General features: G+C 38.0%; 1 protein-coding gene and 1 pseudogene across 2 annotated transcripts; one reads left to right on the forward strand and one right to left on the reverse strand.

Moving 5' to 3' along the window:
- Positions 1 to 337: 337 nt before the first annotated feature.
- Positions 338 to 1,050, reverse strand: LOC105001620 (annotated as a pseudogene). The gene has a single exon (XR_826889.1). The product of XR_826889.1 is annotated as a male-enhanced antigen 1 pseudogene (transcript).
- Positions 1,051 to 6,680: 5,630 nt separating this feature from the next.
- USP44 (ubiquitin specific peptidase 44) lies at positions 6,681 to 18,478 on the forward strand. Its single transcript, XM_010857995.1, has 5 exons — positions 6,681 to 8,169; positions 10,744 to 10,939; positions 13,961 to 14,069; positions 16,972 to 17,177; positions 18,020 to 18,478. Exons 1-5 carry the CDS (start codon positions 6,751 to 6,753, stop codon positions 18,217 to 18,219), a joined length of 2,130 nt encoding a protein of 709 aa, XP_010856297.1. The 5' UTR covers positions 6,681 to 6,750; the 3' UTR covers positions 18,220 to 18,478.
- Positions 18,479 to 19,141: the final 663 nt, after the last annotated feature.

The raw sequence follows: 19,141 nt of genomic DNA on the forward strand, positions 1-19,141 counted from the left end.
ACTAGTGGGAAGCTAGCATTTATAATAATAGTAGTAGTAGTAATATTATTATTATTATTGGGAGGTAAGATGTACCTAAGAGCCAAATTGTTAGCAGCCAAGAATTGTTGTAAGTGCTTTACAAATATAAATTTCCCTATTTCCCTCATCAACCTGTTGCTATTATTACCACTGTTATTTTACAGATAAGAAAACAGGTATGTGGAACGTAAATGCTTGTGTTAAACTCAGGCATTTGGATTTCTTTTTTTTTTTTGGCTGTGTACATAGGGTGCTTTATTCTCCACAAAGTGATACATGCTACGGTGGGTTGGGCTTGGGCCGATGTCCCCATATGTACAGAACTGAATAAAGTGGGTCTCTGAGAAGAAGTCTGATTTGCCTTGATGTGGAGGGGAGCTGGGGAGGATGGAGATGAATGTGACACCAGGATATGTTCAGTCCTGTGCTGGTTCTGGCCTGGAATGCAGGGAGTTAGGGCAGCTCTCAGGGTGGTCACTTCCAGGCAGGGGCGGCCTGCCGGGCTTGGAGGGCCTTCTGTACCACGTCTTCCCACTGGGCATCTGATAGCTCGCGAGCCCAGGCAGGAACCCCTGGTGCAGGCAGGCTTATACCAGCCATTGTCCTTTTCACCAGCTCTACATGTTCTGGGTCCATGGGAATAGAGCTGTGGTGGTTCAATGCTGTAGCTCCCTGCTCATCTTCGTCCTCACTTTCTAGTGGTGGGTCCGGCAAATGAAGCCCCAGGGCCTGGGTCCGATCCTTGATATCAGCAACTGCATCTTCTCCATCCCCCACTGGTGCCAGTTCCACCTCCTCTTGTTCAGGATCTTGGTTCAGAGGCTGGTAGGAGTAGCCAGCTGGTCCTGCCCCTGCTTCCTCTTGTTCTTCCTCTGGTTCCTCACTGCTCCAATCCCCAGTGCCTTCCGTGGGGCCCTGATGTGGCCCCAGTTCCTCAGTCTGATTGGGGAAGATACGTTCAGGACCCATGGTGTCACCCCTAGAACTACTGTTGCCATAGGGCAGGGGCCGCTCAGAGCCCGCAACCCAACCCCGAGGCATTTGGATTTCTTAGGGCTCTCTGCTCTGCTGTGAGACCTTCCCTGCTATATAGCCTCTCAGAGAGGTGGCATCTGATCAACATTTCACCATTTTGACAATTTTGCATCAAATGCAATCATGCTGTTTGATTATTGGCAACTTCCTGTTGAAGGTCAGGGGCTTTGCCATCATCTAAATAGATTTTTTAGTAACAACTGTAATGAAATTGACAAATTCCTTGTTAACTAAGAGAATGTATTTGCAAGATATAGAGGAGAAGGAAGTAAAGAGACTAGTTTATAATTTAGCACTATCTTTCCTACTTAAAACGTATACAAGTAACACATTCATTATTTTGAGGAATGTAAAATATGGATTAATAAAATAATTTACAGTAATTTATCTCAGGGTCCGAGACAACCCAAAAGTGAATGAATGAATATATGTGTGTATATATACATATATTTTCTTCTCTAGGCTTTTTTTTTTTTGAGCCTTATTTTCTGAATGTTCTGCAAGATATCAACTCATACCACCTCTTTAAAATTTCAGAATGAGGGACTTCCCTGGTGGTCCAGTGGTTAAGACTCCGCACTTCCAATTCAGGGGATGTGGGTTCAGTCCTTGGTCAGGGAGTTAAGATCCTATATGCCGCATGTGTGGCAAAATAAAAAATAAATATATAAAGTAATAGTTTAAGAATGAAGAAATTTTCTTTGAGTGTAAACAGCATTTCCCACTTCATCTCTGCAAGAAGTTGAACTGATAATTATTGTCTGTGACTTGCCAGAAATGTGTTTAACAAAATTTTCTCTGTGTTCTTTTTGTGATCCCTTTCAAATAAAAAATAACCCTAGGTTCTTCTCTTGACCTCCATATTGAGTCAGTTCTTTCAACCAATGTTTGATCTGCACTGATCTACCTCTGCTTCCATCTTGGCTTCAGCAGTGCTACATCTTTAATATCCTTGTAATATCTGGAATAGAAGTCTCCTTTAATCGTACTCATCCTTCCTCTAGATCTGCCATTCAGATCCCTCTGTACCTACGTATCTGATGGTGTCATTGTTCTTTATAGAATTCTAGAGTGGCTTCTCACTGCCCCTTGTAGACCGTGGAAGCAGGCTTTGGGAATGATTCAGGCAGAGAATTCTCCAGGTCCCAAGTAGCAGTTAAAAGGGAAGTTTGGAATGTATTCTTGTTCCAGATGGCCACATCCTCTTTACTCTGCTGACTGCACATAATGAGGAACAGTCAGGAGAGCCCCCTAAAGTGTCATGGGCCCCCATTGTTTGGGTCTAAAGATAAAGTGTGCTGCTGCTCTGTGCAGAGTATACTTTCAGTGGCAGCAAGTTTCAAAAATGGGAGACCACTAGGAGCCTAACTGCAGTAATCCACTTGACTTTGGCTTTGTCCAGAGTGGTAGTGGCGGTGGTGGTGTTCAGTCACTAAGTTGTGACTAATTCTTTGAGACCCCATGGACTACAGCATGCCAGACTCTTCTGTCCTCCATTGTCTCCTGGAGTTTGCTCAGATTCCTGTCTGTTGAGTCAGTGATGCTATCTAACCATCTTGTCCTCTGCTGCCCCATTCTCCTTTGCCTCTCATCTTTCCCAGCATCAGAGTTTTCTCCAGGTGGAAAAGGTGAGTTGGCTCTTTGCACCAGATGGCCAAAGTATTGGAGCTTCAGCATCAGTTCTTCCAATGAATATTCAGGATTCATTTCCTTTCTGATTGACTGTTTGATCTCCTTGCAGTCCAGAGGACTCTCAAGAGTCTTTTCCAGCACAGCAGTTCAGAAGTATCACTTCTTCAGCACTCAGCCTTCTTTATGGTCCAACTCTCATATGCATACGTGACTACTGGAAAAACCATAGCTTTGACTATATGGACTTTTGTTGGCAAAGTGATGTCTCTGCTTTTTAATATACGGTCTAGGTTTGTCATAGCTTTCCTTCGAAGGAGCAAGCATCTTTTAATTTCATGGCTGCAGTCGCTGTCCATAGTGATTTCAGAGCCCAAAAAACTAAAATCTGTCACTGCTCCCACTTTGATTTCCCCTTTGATTTGCCTTGAAGTATTAGGACTGGATGCCATGATCCTAGTTTTTTGAATGTTGAGTTTTAAGCCAGCTTTTTCACTCTCCTCTTCATCAAGAAGCTCTTTAGTTCCTTTTCACTTTCTGTTGTTAGAGTCTGCATATCATCTGCATATCGGAAGTTGTTGATATTTCTCCCAGCCATCTTGATTCCGGCTTGTGATTCATCCAGACTGGCATTTTACATATTGTACTCTGCATGTAAGTTTAATAGGGTAACAATATACAGCCTTGTCATACTCCTTTCTCAATTTTGAACCAGTCACTTGTTCCATGTCTGGTTCTAACTGATGCTTTTTGACCCACATACAAGTTTCTCTGAAGACAGGTAAGGTGGTCTGGTATTCCCATCTCTTTAAGAATTTTCCACAGTTTGTTATGATCCACAGTCAGAAGCTTTAGCATAGTCAATGAAGCAGAAGTAGATGTTTTTCTGGAACTCTTGCTTTCTCCATGATCCCATGAATGTTGGCAGTTTGATCTCTGGTTCCTCTATCTCTTCAAAACCCAGCTTATACATCTGGAATTTCTCAGTTCATGTACTGCTGAAGCTTAGCTTGAAGGATTTTGAGCATACCTTGCCAGCATGTGAAATGAAAGCAATCATATGGTAATTTGAACATTGTTTGGCCTTGCCCTTCTTTGGGATTGAAATGAAAACTGACCTTTTTCAGTCCTGTGGCCACTGCTGAATTTTCCAAATTTCCTGACATACTGAGTGCAGCACTTTAATAGCATTATCTTTTAGGATTTTAAATAACTCAGATAGAATTACATCACTTCCACTAGCTTTGTTCATAGTAATACTCTCTAAGGCCCACTTGCTCACATTCCAGGATGTCTGGCTCTAGGTGAGTGACCACACCATTGTGGTTTTCCAGGTCATTAAGACTTGTTTCGTATAGTTCTTCTGTGTATTCTTGCCACCTCTTCTTAATCTCTTCTGCTTCTGTTAGGTCCTTGATGATTTCTGTCGTTTATCATGCCCATCCTTGCATGAAATGTTCCCTTGGTATCTCCAGTTTTTGTAAAGAAATCTCTAGTCTTTCCCATTCTGTTGTTTTCTTCTATTTCTTCATATTTTTCATTTAAGAAGGGTTTCTTATCTCTCCTTGCTGTTCTCTGGAACTCTGCATTCATTTGAGTATATCTTTCCCTTTTTCCCTTGCCTTTCACTTTTCTTCTTTCCTCAGCCATTTGTATAGTCTCCTCAAGCAACTACTTTGCCTTCTTGCATATTTTTCTTAGGAATGGTTTTGATCACCACTACCTGTACAAGGTTATAAACCTCCATCCATAATTCTTCAGGCAGATTCTTCAGATCTGTCTACCAGATCTAATCCCTTGAATCTATTTGTCACCTCCACTGTATAATCGTAAGTGGTTTGATTTAGGTCATACCTGAACGGCCTAGTGGTTTTCCCTTTCTTCAATTTAAGCCTGAATTTTGCAGTAAGGAGCTGATGATCTGAACTATGGTCAGCTCCAGATCTTCTTTTTGCTGACTGTGTAAGGATTCAGGGTGAAACAGTAGAGATAATAAGTACTCAGATTCTAGATATATTTTGACAGTAGAACCAAATATTTTTACTTAAGGATTGGTGTGTGGGGAGAGAGAGAGATTGGAGACAAGTATGATCTCAGGATTATTAACCTCAGGACCTAGAAGGATTTAGGATGATGGAGCGTATTAATCACCGATGTCTTACTTTTGCCAATAGCAACTATTGTTGTTTGCTTACTCAAATAAAATACTATATTTGAACGGATTTTGGACCTCAGGAAATCTGGAGCGCACATGTGAGGTCTGGGGTTGGTCATTTTAAATCTATGCTTGACATACCCTGTATCTAAAAGTGAAGAAATTGTGGTAGGTAGGAGTATCTGATTGCTAAGACATTTTACAAGCAAAGAGGTGGAAAGAAACCAAAAGTCAGCTTTTCCTTTGCAATTTTCTTAGGACCTGGAGGTGGCATCTGCAAGTACCGTTGAAATTCATGCTGCTGTCCTAAAAAATCCAAAACATTGATCATGCTGCACACAATGTTCTGAGTATTCTATATCTAGATCCCCAACTGCAGCCCAAAGTTCGTGTTCAATTTATGTTTAAATCAGTGAAGAAAACATTTCATGATGTCCTACTTTTTAACTAGATTTTGTTTTATTGTTTTTAGGTACAGGTGGCAGATATGTTCCTTTAATTGATAAAGGAACAAGTTTGATCAAGATCAGATTTGTTTTATTATATTGGGGTTTTGGGATTGTGGGTTTGTTTTTTGGAGTAAGCCTCTAATTTCATATAATGTTTAGGCATGCAAGAATGTAAAAGATCGTTATATTGCCACTGATTTCTTATTTTTCCTTTTTTTCTTGTTATTTCCTTATACATCCTTGCACATTCCTCAGAGTCTAGTCAAACACAAAAGACAGAAGGGGAGAATACTTTTCTCTTTTCTTAAGTCTTTTTTCTCTTTTCTTAAGTCTATCAAATCAGAGTATGTTACAGAGCCATGAATTAAATAAAGGTCATTATGGGTATACTACTGGAAAGCCAAATTTTAAATAGTATTTAAAATTAGAATATTTAATATTATTTAAATAAATCAGTGTAATATTGATTTATTCACTATAGATGTGTGTCAATATTAATTGTTTACTGAACATTTGCTATGTGCCAGATATTTGGTTATCTCAGTCCTTTAACAATTCAGTGAAGGTGGTATGATTTTCCCTGTTTCACAGATGAAGTTTAGAGAAGTTAAACTGTTTGCTCAAGTCAGATATAAAGCAGTATGTGACAGAGGTAACATTCAAACGTAAGTTTTTCTACTTCAGACCCCATGCTTATAACTATGATTATATTTTAGTAACTCCACTTAGGGCTCTTGAAATGTAGATATTAGTAAGATGTATTTAGGTCTTGCCAGTCCCAATTTTTAAGAAAAAGGAATGACAGTTGGTAAATGGAATGTGGAAAGTGGTCACTACCCATTCTTTACCAGTAGATGGTAGCATAAAATTGAAAACAATGTTTTTGAAAAGGAACCGTCAGAGCAAGTAATGTATGTGTTCTTTCAGAGCAAGGCGGATGAGAGATTAGTGAAGTCCAGTACTCTTGCCTGGAAAATCCCATGGGCAGAAGAGCCTGGTAGGCTGCAGTCCATGGGGTCGCTAAGAGTCGGACACGACTGAGCAACTTCACTTTCAGTTTTCACTTTCATGCATTGGAGAAGGAAATGGCAACCCACTCCAGTGTTCTTGCCTGGAGAATCCCAGGGACAGGGGAGCCTGGTGGGCTGCCATCTATGGGGTCACACAGAGTCGGACATGACTGAAGCGACTTAGCAGCAGCAGTAGCAGTGTAAATTAAAAGTGAGAATTGCCTTTGGTATTATGACAGGCAGCCCAGATATTAGGACCAGTGAGAGCAAATTAACAAAATTATTCCTGGAAAAATAAAATAATTCCTGGAAAAATACCTTGTAAAAAGAAAAATATTGGCTTTTTGTTTTTCTTTTATTAAAAATTGACATTGTTCTTAGTTTTCAGATGCTTCCAGTGTTGTCAACAGAGAGTTGTTTGGATTATGTATTCCTCAGCTAGACTAAATAAATGCTAACAATGGATAAGTGCCAACACATTGGGCAGTTGCGGCTTGCTCAGGACCATTCCATCTTCAACCCGCAGAAATGGCATTGTGTGGACTGCAATACAACTGAGTCGATTTGGGCTTGCCTTAGCTGTTCTCATGTTGCCTGTGGAAGATATATCGAAGAACATGCACTCGGGCACTTTCAAGAAAGCAGTCATCCTGTTGCATTGGAGGTGAATGAGATGTATGTTTTTTGTTACCTTTGTGATGATTATGTTCTTAATGATAATGCAACTGGAGACCTAAAGTTACTACGAAGTACATTAAGTGCAATCAAAAATCAAAATTATCACTGTACCACTCGTAGTGGAAGGGTTTTACGGTCTATGGGTACAAGTGATGATTCCTATTTCTTACATGATGGCACCCAATCTCTGCTTCAACATGAAGATCAAATGTATACTGCTCTTTGGCACAGGAGAAGGATACTCATGGGTAAAATCTTTCGAACTTGGTTTGAGCAGTCACCCATTGGAAGAAAAAGGCAAGAACAATTTCAGGAGAAATTAGCAAAAAGAGAGGAGAAGAAAAGACGACAAGAACTATTAGAACATCAAGCTAAAGCAGAATTGGAAAGTATGCCTCCCAGAAAGAGTTTACGTTTACAAGCTCTAGCTCAGTCCACCACAGTAGAAATAGTTCCTGTACAGCTGCAAACCTCAGCACTGCCAGCAAAAGATAAAGTAGTATCTACCTCAGAAGATGTAAGATTGAAAAAAGCTAGTGACTCCTCTATTAAACAAAGGCCAACAGTAACTCCTGGTGTAACAGGACTGAGAAATTTGGGAAATACTTGCTATATGAATTCTGTTCTCCAAGTATTGAGTCATTTACTTATTTTTCGCCAATGTTTTTTAAAACTTGATCTGAACCAATGGCTGGCTGTGACAGCTAGTGATAAAACAAGATCATCTTATAAGCATCCTCCAGTTACAGATACAGTGTATCAAATGAATGAATGTCAAGAAAAAGAGCCCTACTCTGTGTGCTTCAGACATCCAAGTTTATCATCAGGACTAAGTGGCGGAGCACCAACGAGTAGCAAGATGGAACTTATTCAGCCAAGGGAGCCAAGTTCACAATACATTTCTCTTTGTCATGAATTGCATACTTTGTTCCAAGTCATGTGGTCTGGAAAGTGGGCCTTGGTCTCACCGTTTGCTATGCTACACTCAGTATGGAGATTAATTCCTGCTTTTCGTGGTTATGGCCAACAAGATGCTCAGGAATTTCTTTGTGAGCTTTTGGATAAAATACAACATGAACTAGAGACAACTGGGACCAGGTCACCAGCTCTTATCCCTACTTCTCAAAGGAAACTTATCAAGCAGGTTCTGAATGTTGTGAATAACATTTTTCATGGACAGCTTCTTAGTCAGGTATGGATTTTTAAAAAGTCTTATTGTCATCTTGGGGAATTCATAAAGTGAAGCCTAAAAAATGCATATGCTCTGTATAGCTAATATGTTAGCGTTAGTACTGTTCTCAGGTCACATTAGATCACTTTTACAAGTATGTATGAAGACGTCAGTTCACTCCAACAGTTGTTTCACCTTCATGAGTCATTGGAAGTAGTATTAAAGCTTTATGATGGGGGTGGGGCGGGAATTAGGAAACAGAGCTTCTTAGGTTAATAATATTGCTTTCATTCTCTGAGGGTTGAGATGAGGAGTTTAATTACACAAGGAACAGATTTGGAGATACTTTTGTACCAGGAATGGTTTCAGTGCACACTTCAGTAGTTTCAGGAACTAAGAAAGTAGCCCTAGAAGATTTCCTATAAAACCAAAGGGAGCAAGGACTGAAAACTTGAACGGGTAGATAGGGAAGTTTTAAGGTAAATAGATGTTGTTTTATTTAGAAAGATCCTAAATGGTTTTCCTTTATTTTAATTACAGCTGTAAAAATTTCCCTTTGTGACAGTCACAGAACCAGAATCTTCCATCTAATGATTCTCTAGAATGAGTAGACTCTTGGGACATTACTAGACATCAGCTCTCTACTTTTCTAGAGCATAGAACTTTAAAAAAATGTGTGTGTTGTTATTTTTTAACTGAGGCAGTTGAGTCACTATACACATATTCAGTTGAATAGTTTATATATTTCTATGAAGTTTATTTCACTTCATGTTTCAGAATTGTCTAGATTCTACATTGTGTGACTTAGCAAATATGAGTTGTGGTTTTGGGGGTTGCATGCAATATTATTTTCCTATCATCTTTCTCTGTCATTTTTAACTTTTTATGCAAAAGTTTAAAATACACAATTATAAATAAAAGTGATATATACCATATGGAAAACCTATATAGTACAGTAAATCTGTGTAGAAGAAAAGAAGAAAATCATACATTAGTCCCAGAACTCCACACAACCCACACATAAAACTATGACTATTTTGGTATGCTTCCTTCTGGTTTTTTTCTGAATATTTATATATATTTTTGCCCTAATTATATGGTCATGTTGAATTTACCTGCTTCTTTTTCCACTTTATTTAATAATTAAGGATTTTTCATAGTCATTAAAATATTTGGTCATTTTTTTCACATTTCAGTGTCCAGCAAATGTATATACCATAATTTTTTTAACCATTCCCCTATTGTTGACTTCTAAACTATTTCCAATTTTTCCATTATTATAATGTCACAATCAATTACTACAGTTTTTCTAATGATTTCCTTAAGACAGACGAATTACTTTGTCAAAGGGTAGTACTTTTGATATGTGGTTGCAGATTCCTTTCCAGAAAGTTACCATTTCATGTTTTGAACAATGTGAGAGTGTATGTACTTGTTTTTTTCCTTTATGGATGAATTTTAAATTTAATAAAAGTTGTTATACCAGCACTTTGCTCTCTTCCTTTCTAATGTGTAATAAATACTTAGAAAATTGGTCATTTCAGAAGATTCAGAGGTTGGTTGCTGGAATGGCTTTTTTAACCTGCCATATTCAAGAAACTGTTCTCAAAAGGTCAAACCTTGGTCCTAGTGAGTCCCCAAACTATTAACACTAGGGGTATTCTTCTTTTCTTTGTGTCAGTGTATTAATTTAAAATGTAAATTACAATTGGCTTTTTTATTTTGTTGTGTGTTCCAGAAATATAGCTTTTGTGAAAGAGTTTAGTAATATTTCATATCATGTGGATTATTAGATCTTTAAAGTCTGTCTTCAGTTATGGGCAGTGTTGGCATTAAATCCTGCTGAATGCTTTACCAAAGTTATTCTTTCCTTTTCCAGTTACTATATTTCCTATGTCAGAAAGGCCTCCTGTTCTTTGAGGTTCCTATATTTTGATTAGGATTTTAATGTAGTGCTGTTTGCTTTAAGTAGAAATATTTATAAGTATTTTATATATACTATCTTTTGAAATTATTAGTTGGTAGGGCTTCAAAATCTGTATATGCTAATGTACTAATATAAAAGTATGCTATATTTTTAAATTTGCATATAAAAATATACTAATAGCATTTTACTTGCATTATGGTTAAGAAGTTATGGGGATTTGGGAAGAGAAAACCCATCAGTGAAAGATGAGAAAGGAAAAGGGCAAAGAAACTCAAGTCTAATAATCTAAGCACATTAAATGTATATAAATATATATTTTATGTATAGACACACACACACACACATATATATATACACACAGTGTGTATCTAATTAAGTGAGCCCATAGTTTGTTTGTTTTTTTTTTTACTAAATTCAGACTTGACTGAACTTAGTTAAAAAAAGCCCTTAGAGCTTTTTGAATGCCTCATAGTTAAAGCCCATCAATGCATAGTGTATTTATGGAAGAAAAATATTATTCCCTGAAAATAATATAAAGCAGATCATTCAGAATTCTGATAGTACATTTTCAGAAGAAAAGCTTATTTACAGGTAATGACTTCTAGTGAAAGGAGTAAATATTTTGACAGAAGGATTGTAATCTGAGAAACTAATATTTTTATTTGCAGGTTACATGTCTTGCATGTGACAGCAAGTCAAATACCATAGAACCTTTCTGGGACTTGTCACTGGAATTCCCAGAAAGATACCAATGCAGTGGAAAAGATAGTGCTTCCCAGCCGTGTCTGGTTACTGAAATGTTGGCTAAGTTCACAGAAACCGAAGCTTTAGAAGGAAAAATCTACGTGTGTGACCAGTGTAATTGTAAGTAGAGGCTGTATATTCTCTTTGTTTTTCTAAGGTTAGCAAAGAGAAACACCAATGAGGGGAAACTGGAAGAAATTCTGTAAGTAGCAGGTATAGAAATAAACTGTTTATCAAAAGAAACTTGGGCTACATATTTCTTTTTAATTGATGTTTGTGAACTACATGTTTGTTTTGCCTTATTGATGACATTAAAATATTTTTGATCCTATAGTAAGTTGTAGAAAGGATTCATAAGATAAAATTTAATGTGTGAGTAGAATAAAGTCAGAGAAGGCGATGGCACCCCACTCCAGTACTCTTGCCTGGAAAATCCCACAGACGGAGGAGCCTGGTAGGCTGCAGTCCATGGGGTCGTGAAGAGTTGGACACGACTGAAGCAACTTAGCAGCAGCAGCAGCAGAATAAAGTAGTGAAGGGGAATAGTAAAAGGTATTTAGTACTGAATGAAATGATTGCTTTATGAGTCTTTTTGGTGCACATCAAAACATTGATACATAGATAACATATGTATATGTGTGTGTATACATACTTATAAAATAGGAAATAATATACATTGCTGGACTGCTGTGATGGACATTGGTTTCATAAAAACAAAGATTTATTAAAAAACCATCCATTGACTGCCTCTTCTATAATTAGTCATTGTTCTAGTCATTGTGGAAAGAGGAAAGACACTTTCAAGATGCTCACATACCTAATGGAGAAAACAGATAGACAAGGTCTACTGTGATAAGCTCTCTAATGAAAGTGAGCATAGGAACCCAGCACTGGGGGATGAAACAGCCATTTCAATTAAACAGAAGCATCCTCCTCCAGAGAAATGGTAGATAAAACCACATCAGATCTGCTACATCTTCTTCCGGTTTCTTTATCAATGTGTAGTACATGGCATTTTAAATGTTTATACTATATATTTGCAGATATTCTCCTTAATCTCCATGTCTGAAAAAAAATGACTCTAGACTCTAGGGGGTTAGAGGGAGAAGGCAATGGCACCCCACTCCAGTACTCTTGCCTGGAATATCCCATGGACAGAGGAGCCTGGTGGGCTGCAGTCTATGGGGTCGCTATGAGTCGGACGCGACTGAGCGACTTCACTTTCACTTTTCACTTTCATGCATTGGAGGAAGAAATGGCAACCCACTCCAGTGTTCTTGCCTGGAGAATCCCAGGGATGGCGGGGCCTGGTGGGCTGCCGTCTATGGGGTTGCACAGGGTCGGACACGACTGAAGCAACTTAGCAGCAGCAGGGGGTTAGATAATAAACTCCTAAGGTAACATAAAAGAAACAGTGGCTGTTCCAGCATTGAAAGAATGGCATATAAGTTGATGATGTTCCAAAACAACTTATACCAACATTGTCTTCTGAGTGCTGCCTATTATGAAATCTGTTGTAAAGAAGAGCCTAATATTTATAAGATTAGAAGAAAATAAACCTTTATTGATAAAGTGTGTATAGTGTTTATTTTCTTGAACATAAATGTGAACCGTCCTAGATGTTTTCTTCACCAAATCTGGGAGTAGAAAGATATGGAAATAAATGCAGAAAATTATAACATGTTTATATCTGCTGGGTCCACCAAATAAAGGCCTAAAAGAGCTGCTTGAATTTAATCTATAATGGCAAATGTTTAAAACTATAATTCAAGGAGTTAACATGCTTTGTCTAGCTATACTTGTACCATATATTCTGGGAGACAACCCAAAGTTAAGTCCCTAAGATCCTGCAACAGTCTGATACCTGGATCTCCAGAGCATAGACCTGGAGGAAAGACTTCTGGTGGAAAGAGGAGTTGGGTTAGAGGACAGCCTCATGGTGGACTGATTCCACTTCCTATAAGAAGCAGCTTCTCCTGTGGCTGGAGTTGTGGTTGATGTACAAGTTGAAGGATAGCTCCTGGACATCAGGAGCAAACTTTGGTAGGCAATGGCCTAGAGAGAAGCTGCAGCACAAGGTCCATAGGACGACCTCTAGAGATAGTAGAGGGTAAAAAGAATCCTCAGTTCCCCTTGTTTGAGATCTGGTACTAGAATAGCAAGACACTGAGGGAGATCTCAGCTAATCAAGGCTTGCTTTCTCAGGCGGTGCTGGGTTGGATCTCCAGGAAGCGGGGAGGAGTGCTCTGGGCAGGAAGGTTCCATGTTCATGGGATCCTGATTAGCCTCAAGAAGTAAACTGACCATGATTGATTAGACTTTGGTAAGAGTATATTAAAGTATGTGTTTAGGGAGTAATTTTCCTTTTAGTTGGCATAACCAAATCCATTTAAAAATATTATAGCACTATATCTTTCTGTTGCCTTATTTTAGGACCACATTAAATCGTGTACAGTGTATGTGGGGGATTGGTTCTAGGCACACCCGGTTATCCTAAAATCTGCCAATCTGCCAAACCATCCCTGAAGATTTCACATCTACAGATTGAACCAACCCAATCCATGGTTTGTTGAATCTGTGTGTGCGAAACATACAGTCAACTGTGTCAACTGTGATTTAAAAAACTAAAAATCTGCATGTTAGTGGACCCATGTAGTCCAAGCCTTTGTTGTTCAAGGGTCAACTGTACTTGTTTACCTGTCTGCCTTGACTAGCTCATAAGTTTTGTGTGTGTGGTTTACATGATTGTGGGATTCCCCGGTGTTTCAGATGGTAAAGAATCTGCCTGCAGTGTGGGAGACCTGAGTTTGATTCCTGGGTCGGAATGATCCCCTGGAGAAGGAAATGGCAACCCACTCCAGTATTCTTGCCTGGAGAATCCCATGGACAGAGGACCTGTCCATGGGGGCTACAGTCCATGGGGTCACAAAGAATTGGATATGACTGAGCGACTTCATTTTTGCTTTCTTTTACATGATTTTGAGTGTCTTGAGCAAGGCCATGCCTTTATATTTAGCCCTATATAATGCCTATAACTCAGTAGATGTTTAATGGATAATACAAGCTTGGATTATTTTGAGTTTACTCAAGCATTTCATTGTATCCTTAAATTTGCATCTCATTCTGTCTTTGATATCATAGCAAAACGTAGAAGGTTTTCCTCAAAACCAGTTCTACTCACAGAAGCACAAAAACAGCTTATGATTTGCCACCTACCTCAGGTTCTCAGACTCCATCTCAAACGATTCAGGTTAGTAGTAGAATAAAGTTTAATACTTGACTGGGAGACTTATCTATGTCTGCTTTTTTTTTTTTTTTAAGGAGAAAAAATTCTGTCATTATCTCTAGCCCTAATCATAGACAACATGTTCAGTAACTATCCTTCTGATACTGTTATCTTCCCTTGTAGAATACATTGCTGATAGCAGACTCCTTGCATTTTGGTTTGCACAGTAGATTATTCTCCTAGTCTCTGCTTATAGTGTTTAATATTCAGCATGTTTTAGGTACAAAATTTTAAAATTAAAATCTATAGCTTGAGAGTATTTGACCCAATTGCTTCATGCTTGGAAAATGCCTGATGTTGTTCCATATTTTGGGGGAATATAAGGTAGAATTTTTTTCCTCAAGATTATAGTCAAGCAGTCACAGAAATAATGATGAAGTAGAAATACTAAGTACCACGAACTACATAAAAATGAACTTATCAGAGCCCTAGAGGAAGGCATTAGCTGATATCTAAACATTCCCAAAGCTTCCCTAATGGCACAGGGGACTTCATGTAATTTAAATCTCAGTTCATATGTCATCTCAGGACTTTCCTGACCATCCTGTTTAAAAGTAGCACCACCAACTCTTAAGTGTCACATTACCTACCCTATTTTTGCTTCTTGGCAAAACTATCTGCAATAGTTGATTTATTAATACCTGTTTCTCTCCCCCTAAACAGAAGTTCAGTAATGACAGTGGTCATTTCATTCCTGTATTCCAAAATCCAGAACTGAGCTCAGTACATAGTACAAAATACTAAGTGAATGAATTGGGTGTATGCAGGAGGAACACTTTAGCCTGAGAACAACATGAACAAAGGTATGAAGGAACAGGAAAGGGTACACAACAAAAGGTTCAGTGAAGAGTCTGGGTGAGACCTGCCAGGGTGTGTGAAATCAAGTGGAATGAAAACAAGAAAATTGTTATGTCCAGGGGCTTACCAGGTGGTGCTAGTGGTAAAGAACCTGCCTGCAAGTGCAGGAGACATAAGAGACACAGGTTCGATCCCTGGGTCGGGAAGATCCCCTTGGAGGAGGGCATGGCAACCCACTCCAGTATTCTTGCCTGGAGAATCCCATGGACAGAGGAGCCTGGTGGGCTACATACAGTTCATAGGGTCGCAAGGAGTTGAACACAACTGAAGCGACTTAGCACGCACAGCATTGTCCAGGGCCAGGTAGCAAGGCCAGGGAGCATGGAGAGGTCAGACCATATATGAGATTCTATAGATAGAATTAAAAGGGTTTAAATTTCTGGTATTTAATTGGCTACTATAAATCATTGAAGAACTTTCTGTTTTTCATAATTGCCTCTTTAGTCTGCCATTTGAAGCTCACCTTAATTTAAACCTATTTGCCTCCCTTCCATCTTCTGCTGAAAATATTTGTGATGCTTCCATGCCATATTCTGATTCAGGGACCATTTTTATGCTGCTTTACCACCACATTTATCTTTTTCCTTTCTCTTCATCTATTAAAAATGTACTGTTATATTTGCCAGTATATAAAATATATAGGGCATATAAAAGGGAGAGTGGGATTGGGGAGGGGCACACAAGAGCTTTAGAAGAAACATAAGAAACAGAACATTTCTAATACCTTACAAGCTCCCCATGTATGCCTCCTAGTCCTATTCCCTCTCTCAGAAATAAAGCATGACTTTTGGTGTAGTGTTATCTTGTTCTTTTATCATTTTACTGTATTTTTATCAGCAGACAAAAAGATCCTGCTTGTCAATGGAAATAAATTATTTTCTAATTAGACAACTGACAAGTATTTAGCATCATTCAGTAAATTAAGATTTGAATTTTATGGTATGATAAAAGAGATAAAGTGAGAATGATAGGAACTTAGGCTAAGCAAGTTCCATTATTTTACATGTTTCGTACTAAGATTAAAGGGGCACTGGATGCAGGACTCTATACACTTAGTAGGGAAAGACTGGGACATGACTTTGAGCATGGCAGGTGACAGAATTTGCAAGTCTCACCTTTAGTTCCATACAATTTTACATCCTACTAATTAAGCATTTCACATTTTTTTTCTTCATAAAACCTATTTGCCTTTCTCCTTACTTAACCTGCTACTGTCTTAACTGCATGTTTTAATACATTGATACTACATTTTCAGCTGTTTTTTGTCATTGTACCATAGCACTCGAAGCTGGACTATAATCTCTTGTAAGAACTACCATTGATTACATTATTTTTCCCCTGTAGCACCAATTCATGCTATTTGATGATAAAAGCATTGCTTTACATGCATAGATCCAGTACTGGGAAGCATGACCAACAGACTGAGAAATTGACAGTATAGGGACGATATCTGAGTTTTGTCACTAATGGGTATTATACTGACTTACACACAGGAAGGGTCAGTTTGTTTTTTTTTTAAGTATGAAGAGCTCTTGAAGTGTTCTGAGGAATTAGAGATCCCTGTTTTGTTTGGGTTTGTTTTTTTCCCCATACCTGGCCAAGAAAAATCCAGATTATGTCTCCCAGGAACAAATTCTAGGTCCTGGGATATCCTCCTCAAAATATTGACAAGACAGTAAAGAATTAAAAACCCTTTGGTGCCTTGAATTTCTCACTTCAAAGGGGGAATATGCCATAAGGCTGTATTTTTTCTGAAAGTTAATTTTCTTCCTATACTATCCTGTAACTACAGAAGCCAAATAATTTATTTTAGAACCTCACTGTACTTGTTTGGTAAATAAGCCTAAATTCCTCTATTGTAGCCAACTTCAGTATTGAAAGGATTTAACTATTTACACTTTTTATATAGGATTGTACTCTATGCTGTCTGAGGTTTTCTATGAGTTTGGACCGGGTACGTGGTTATGGTCCCTTGACTTGGTTGATAATTTTACCAATTTGTTTGCAGATGGTCAGGACGTAATAACCGAGAGAAGATTGGTGTTCATGTTGGCTTTGAAGAAATCTTAAACATGGAGCCCTATTGCTGCAGGGAATCCCTGAAGTCCCTCAGACCAGAATGTTTTCTGTATGACTTATCTGCTGTGGTAATGCACCACGGGAAAGGATTTGGCTCAGGACACTACACTGCCTACTGTTACAATTCTGAAGGAGGTATAGATGAAAAAAAGTATTTTACCTTGGAGTAGGCTTTCGGAAGCCAGGGTTCAGTCTTCACAGATTTCTAAACTAGACACTAAGTTAATCTTAAGAAAAGCCACTTGATTTGTTTTCTTTCAAGAAGGAAAAAAAATGGGGGTTTTGTGCAGAAAATAGGGTATTCTATGATGCAGGACTGTGGTAGTTTTGTCTTGTAAGGGCTGAAGGGATAAAATAGTAAGGATGGTCTCATTAGTTACAGATAAAATAGTAAGGATGGTCTCATTAGTTACAAGTCAGAAAGTGCAAAAGGCACACTTCCAAGAGTAGGTCCTCTGTTTTCTGGTTGAATTCAGTTAGTTTTGTTAAAGAACAGAGCACCTAATGAACTGGGGAATCACAGATATTTGGAACAACTTTGATTTCAAGTTCTAACTTGAAACTTTTGCTTACTGCTTCCATGAACCTTAAAAAAAGAGGTATGGACAAAAAGTCCATATAACCCAGGAAGGCAATTAACATTACCATGAGTTGTACACAATTTGCTTTATAATTACCAGCGAAAGCATTAACTGGTAAGATTATACCAGGAATTAAAGGTAGTGTCGAGTGAACAAATCAGATTCTATAACTTCAAATTACTTCTAGGACAAAGGTAGGTGATTCGAGTAACATACTGCCCAAGCTGTATTTCTAATTTAAAGAACTAAATTGGCTAGACAATTATTTTTCCTTCAAAAAAAAAAAAAAAACCCTCAACTCTCACTGAAACTCTTTAAATCCATGTTTTCACTTATACTAGAAATTTCTAAAGTTCCTTTGTAAACATTAAGATATATTTTTGTGCTTCACTCTAGGGTTCTGGGTACACTGCAATGATTCCAAGCTGAGCATGTGCACTATGGATGAAGTATGCAAGGCCCAAGCTTATATCTTGTTTTATACCCAGCGAGTTACTGAGAATGGACATTCTAAACTCCTGCCTCCAGAATTCCTGTCTGGTAGCCAGCATCCCAGTGAAGAAGCTGAGACCTCTTCTAATGAAATCCTTAGCTGATCCAAAGACAGTGGGGGCCTTCTTCTTGTGATTTGTATATATACTTTTTAAAAGGGCTGACTTGACAATTTGGGGCTTCACTGTTTTTATTTTTACTTACTAATCAGTGCACAGTGTTTACACATTTTGTATCTGACTGCAACAGATCTTTTTACAGAAATGAAGTTAGCTTAAGTATATGTGTATCAATGTCAGCAGGTAATTTTTGTTAAATACTTGGGAGTTTTAAACTTTTAGTGTTTACCTCAGACTGGTGTTACCTCTTGTGTTTTGATGTCTTAATTGGCTCAGATCATGAATTTGTGCAATCTTCTACTGAAGAAGTTCAGGTGGCATCATTTTATAATTTATTTTTTATAGTTATTTTCTATACAAATTCTTATCAGACAGATTAAACTTGCTTCACTAAGTCTCACCAGAAAAGGGACATTTTTTTCAGATTTGTGTATCAAATGCCCCCAAAGGAAGTTCAACTACTACAAAGTGAAATATTACTCATTATCATTCAATACCCCTGAGGCTTTGTGTGACAGGACTCAGAATAGACTTTACTTTGGTAAACAGAACTTCCTCTTTTTCAAGTTTGTTGTAAAAATTATTCTTTACTTGGCATAGTCAAACTGTATTATACAAATGAAGATGACAGCTTTATAAACAGCATGTTTAAATGGCTTCAGTACTATGGACATGAAAATAATGATGGCTGAGACTTCTATTAATAATAGTGATTTGTCTGGCAGCAAACGTTTGTCCAGATTCTAATAAAGCAGTCATTAAAAAAAAAAAAAAAAAGTGTAGCAAACAGTATATTATGGTGTAATACAAGTACAGTTCAGCTTGGATATGAGTTCATTTTATATATTTAACATTAGATCTAGTTTTGTACTATTGTATCTTGAGATTTTTGGTTTAAAGGGATAGA

The sequence above is a fragment of the Bison bison genome, unplaced genomic scaffold (genome assembly GCF_000754665.1).
Source record: "Bison bison bison isolate TAMUID 2011002044 unplaced genomic scaffold, Bison_UMD1.0 scf7180017864383, whole genome shotgun sequence".
Lineage (NCBI taxonomy): Eukaryota > Metazoa > Chordata > Mammalia > Artiodactyla > Bovidae > Bison > Bison bison.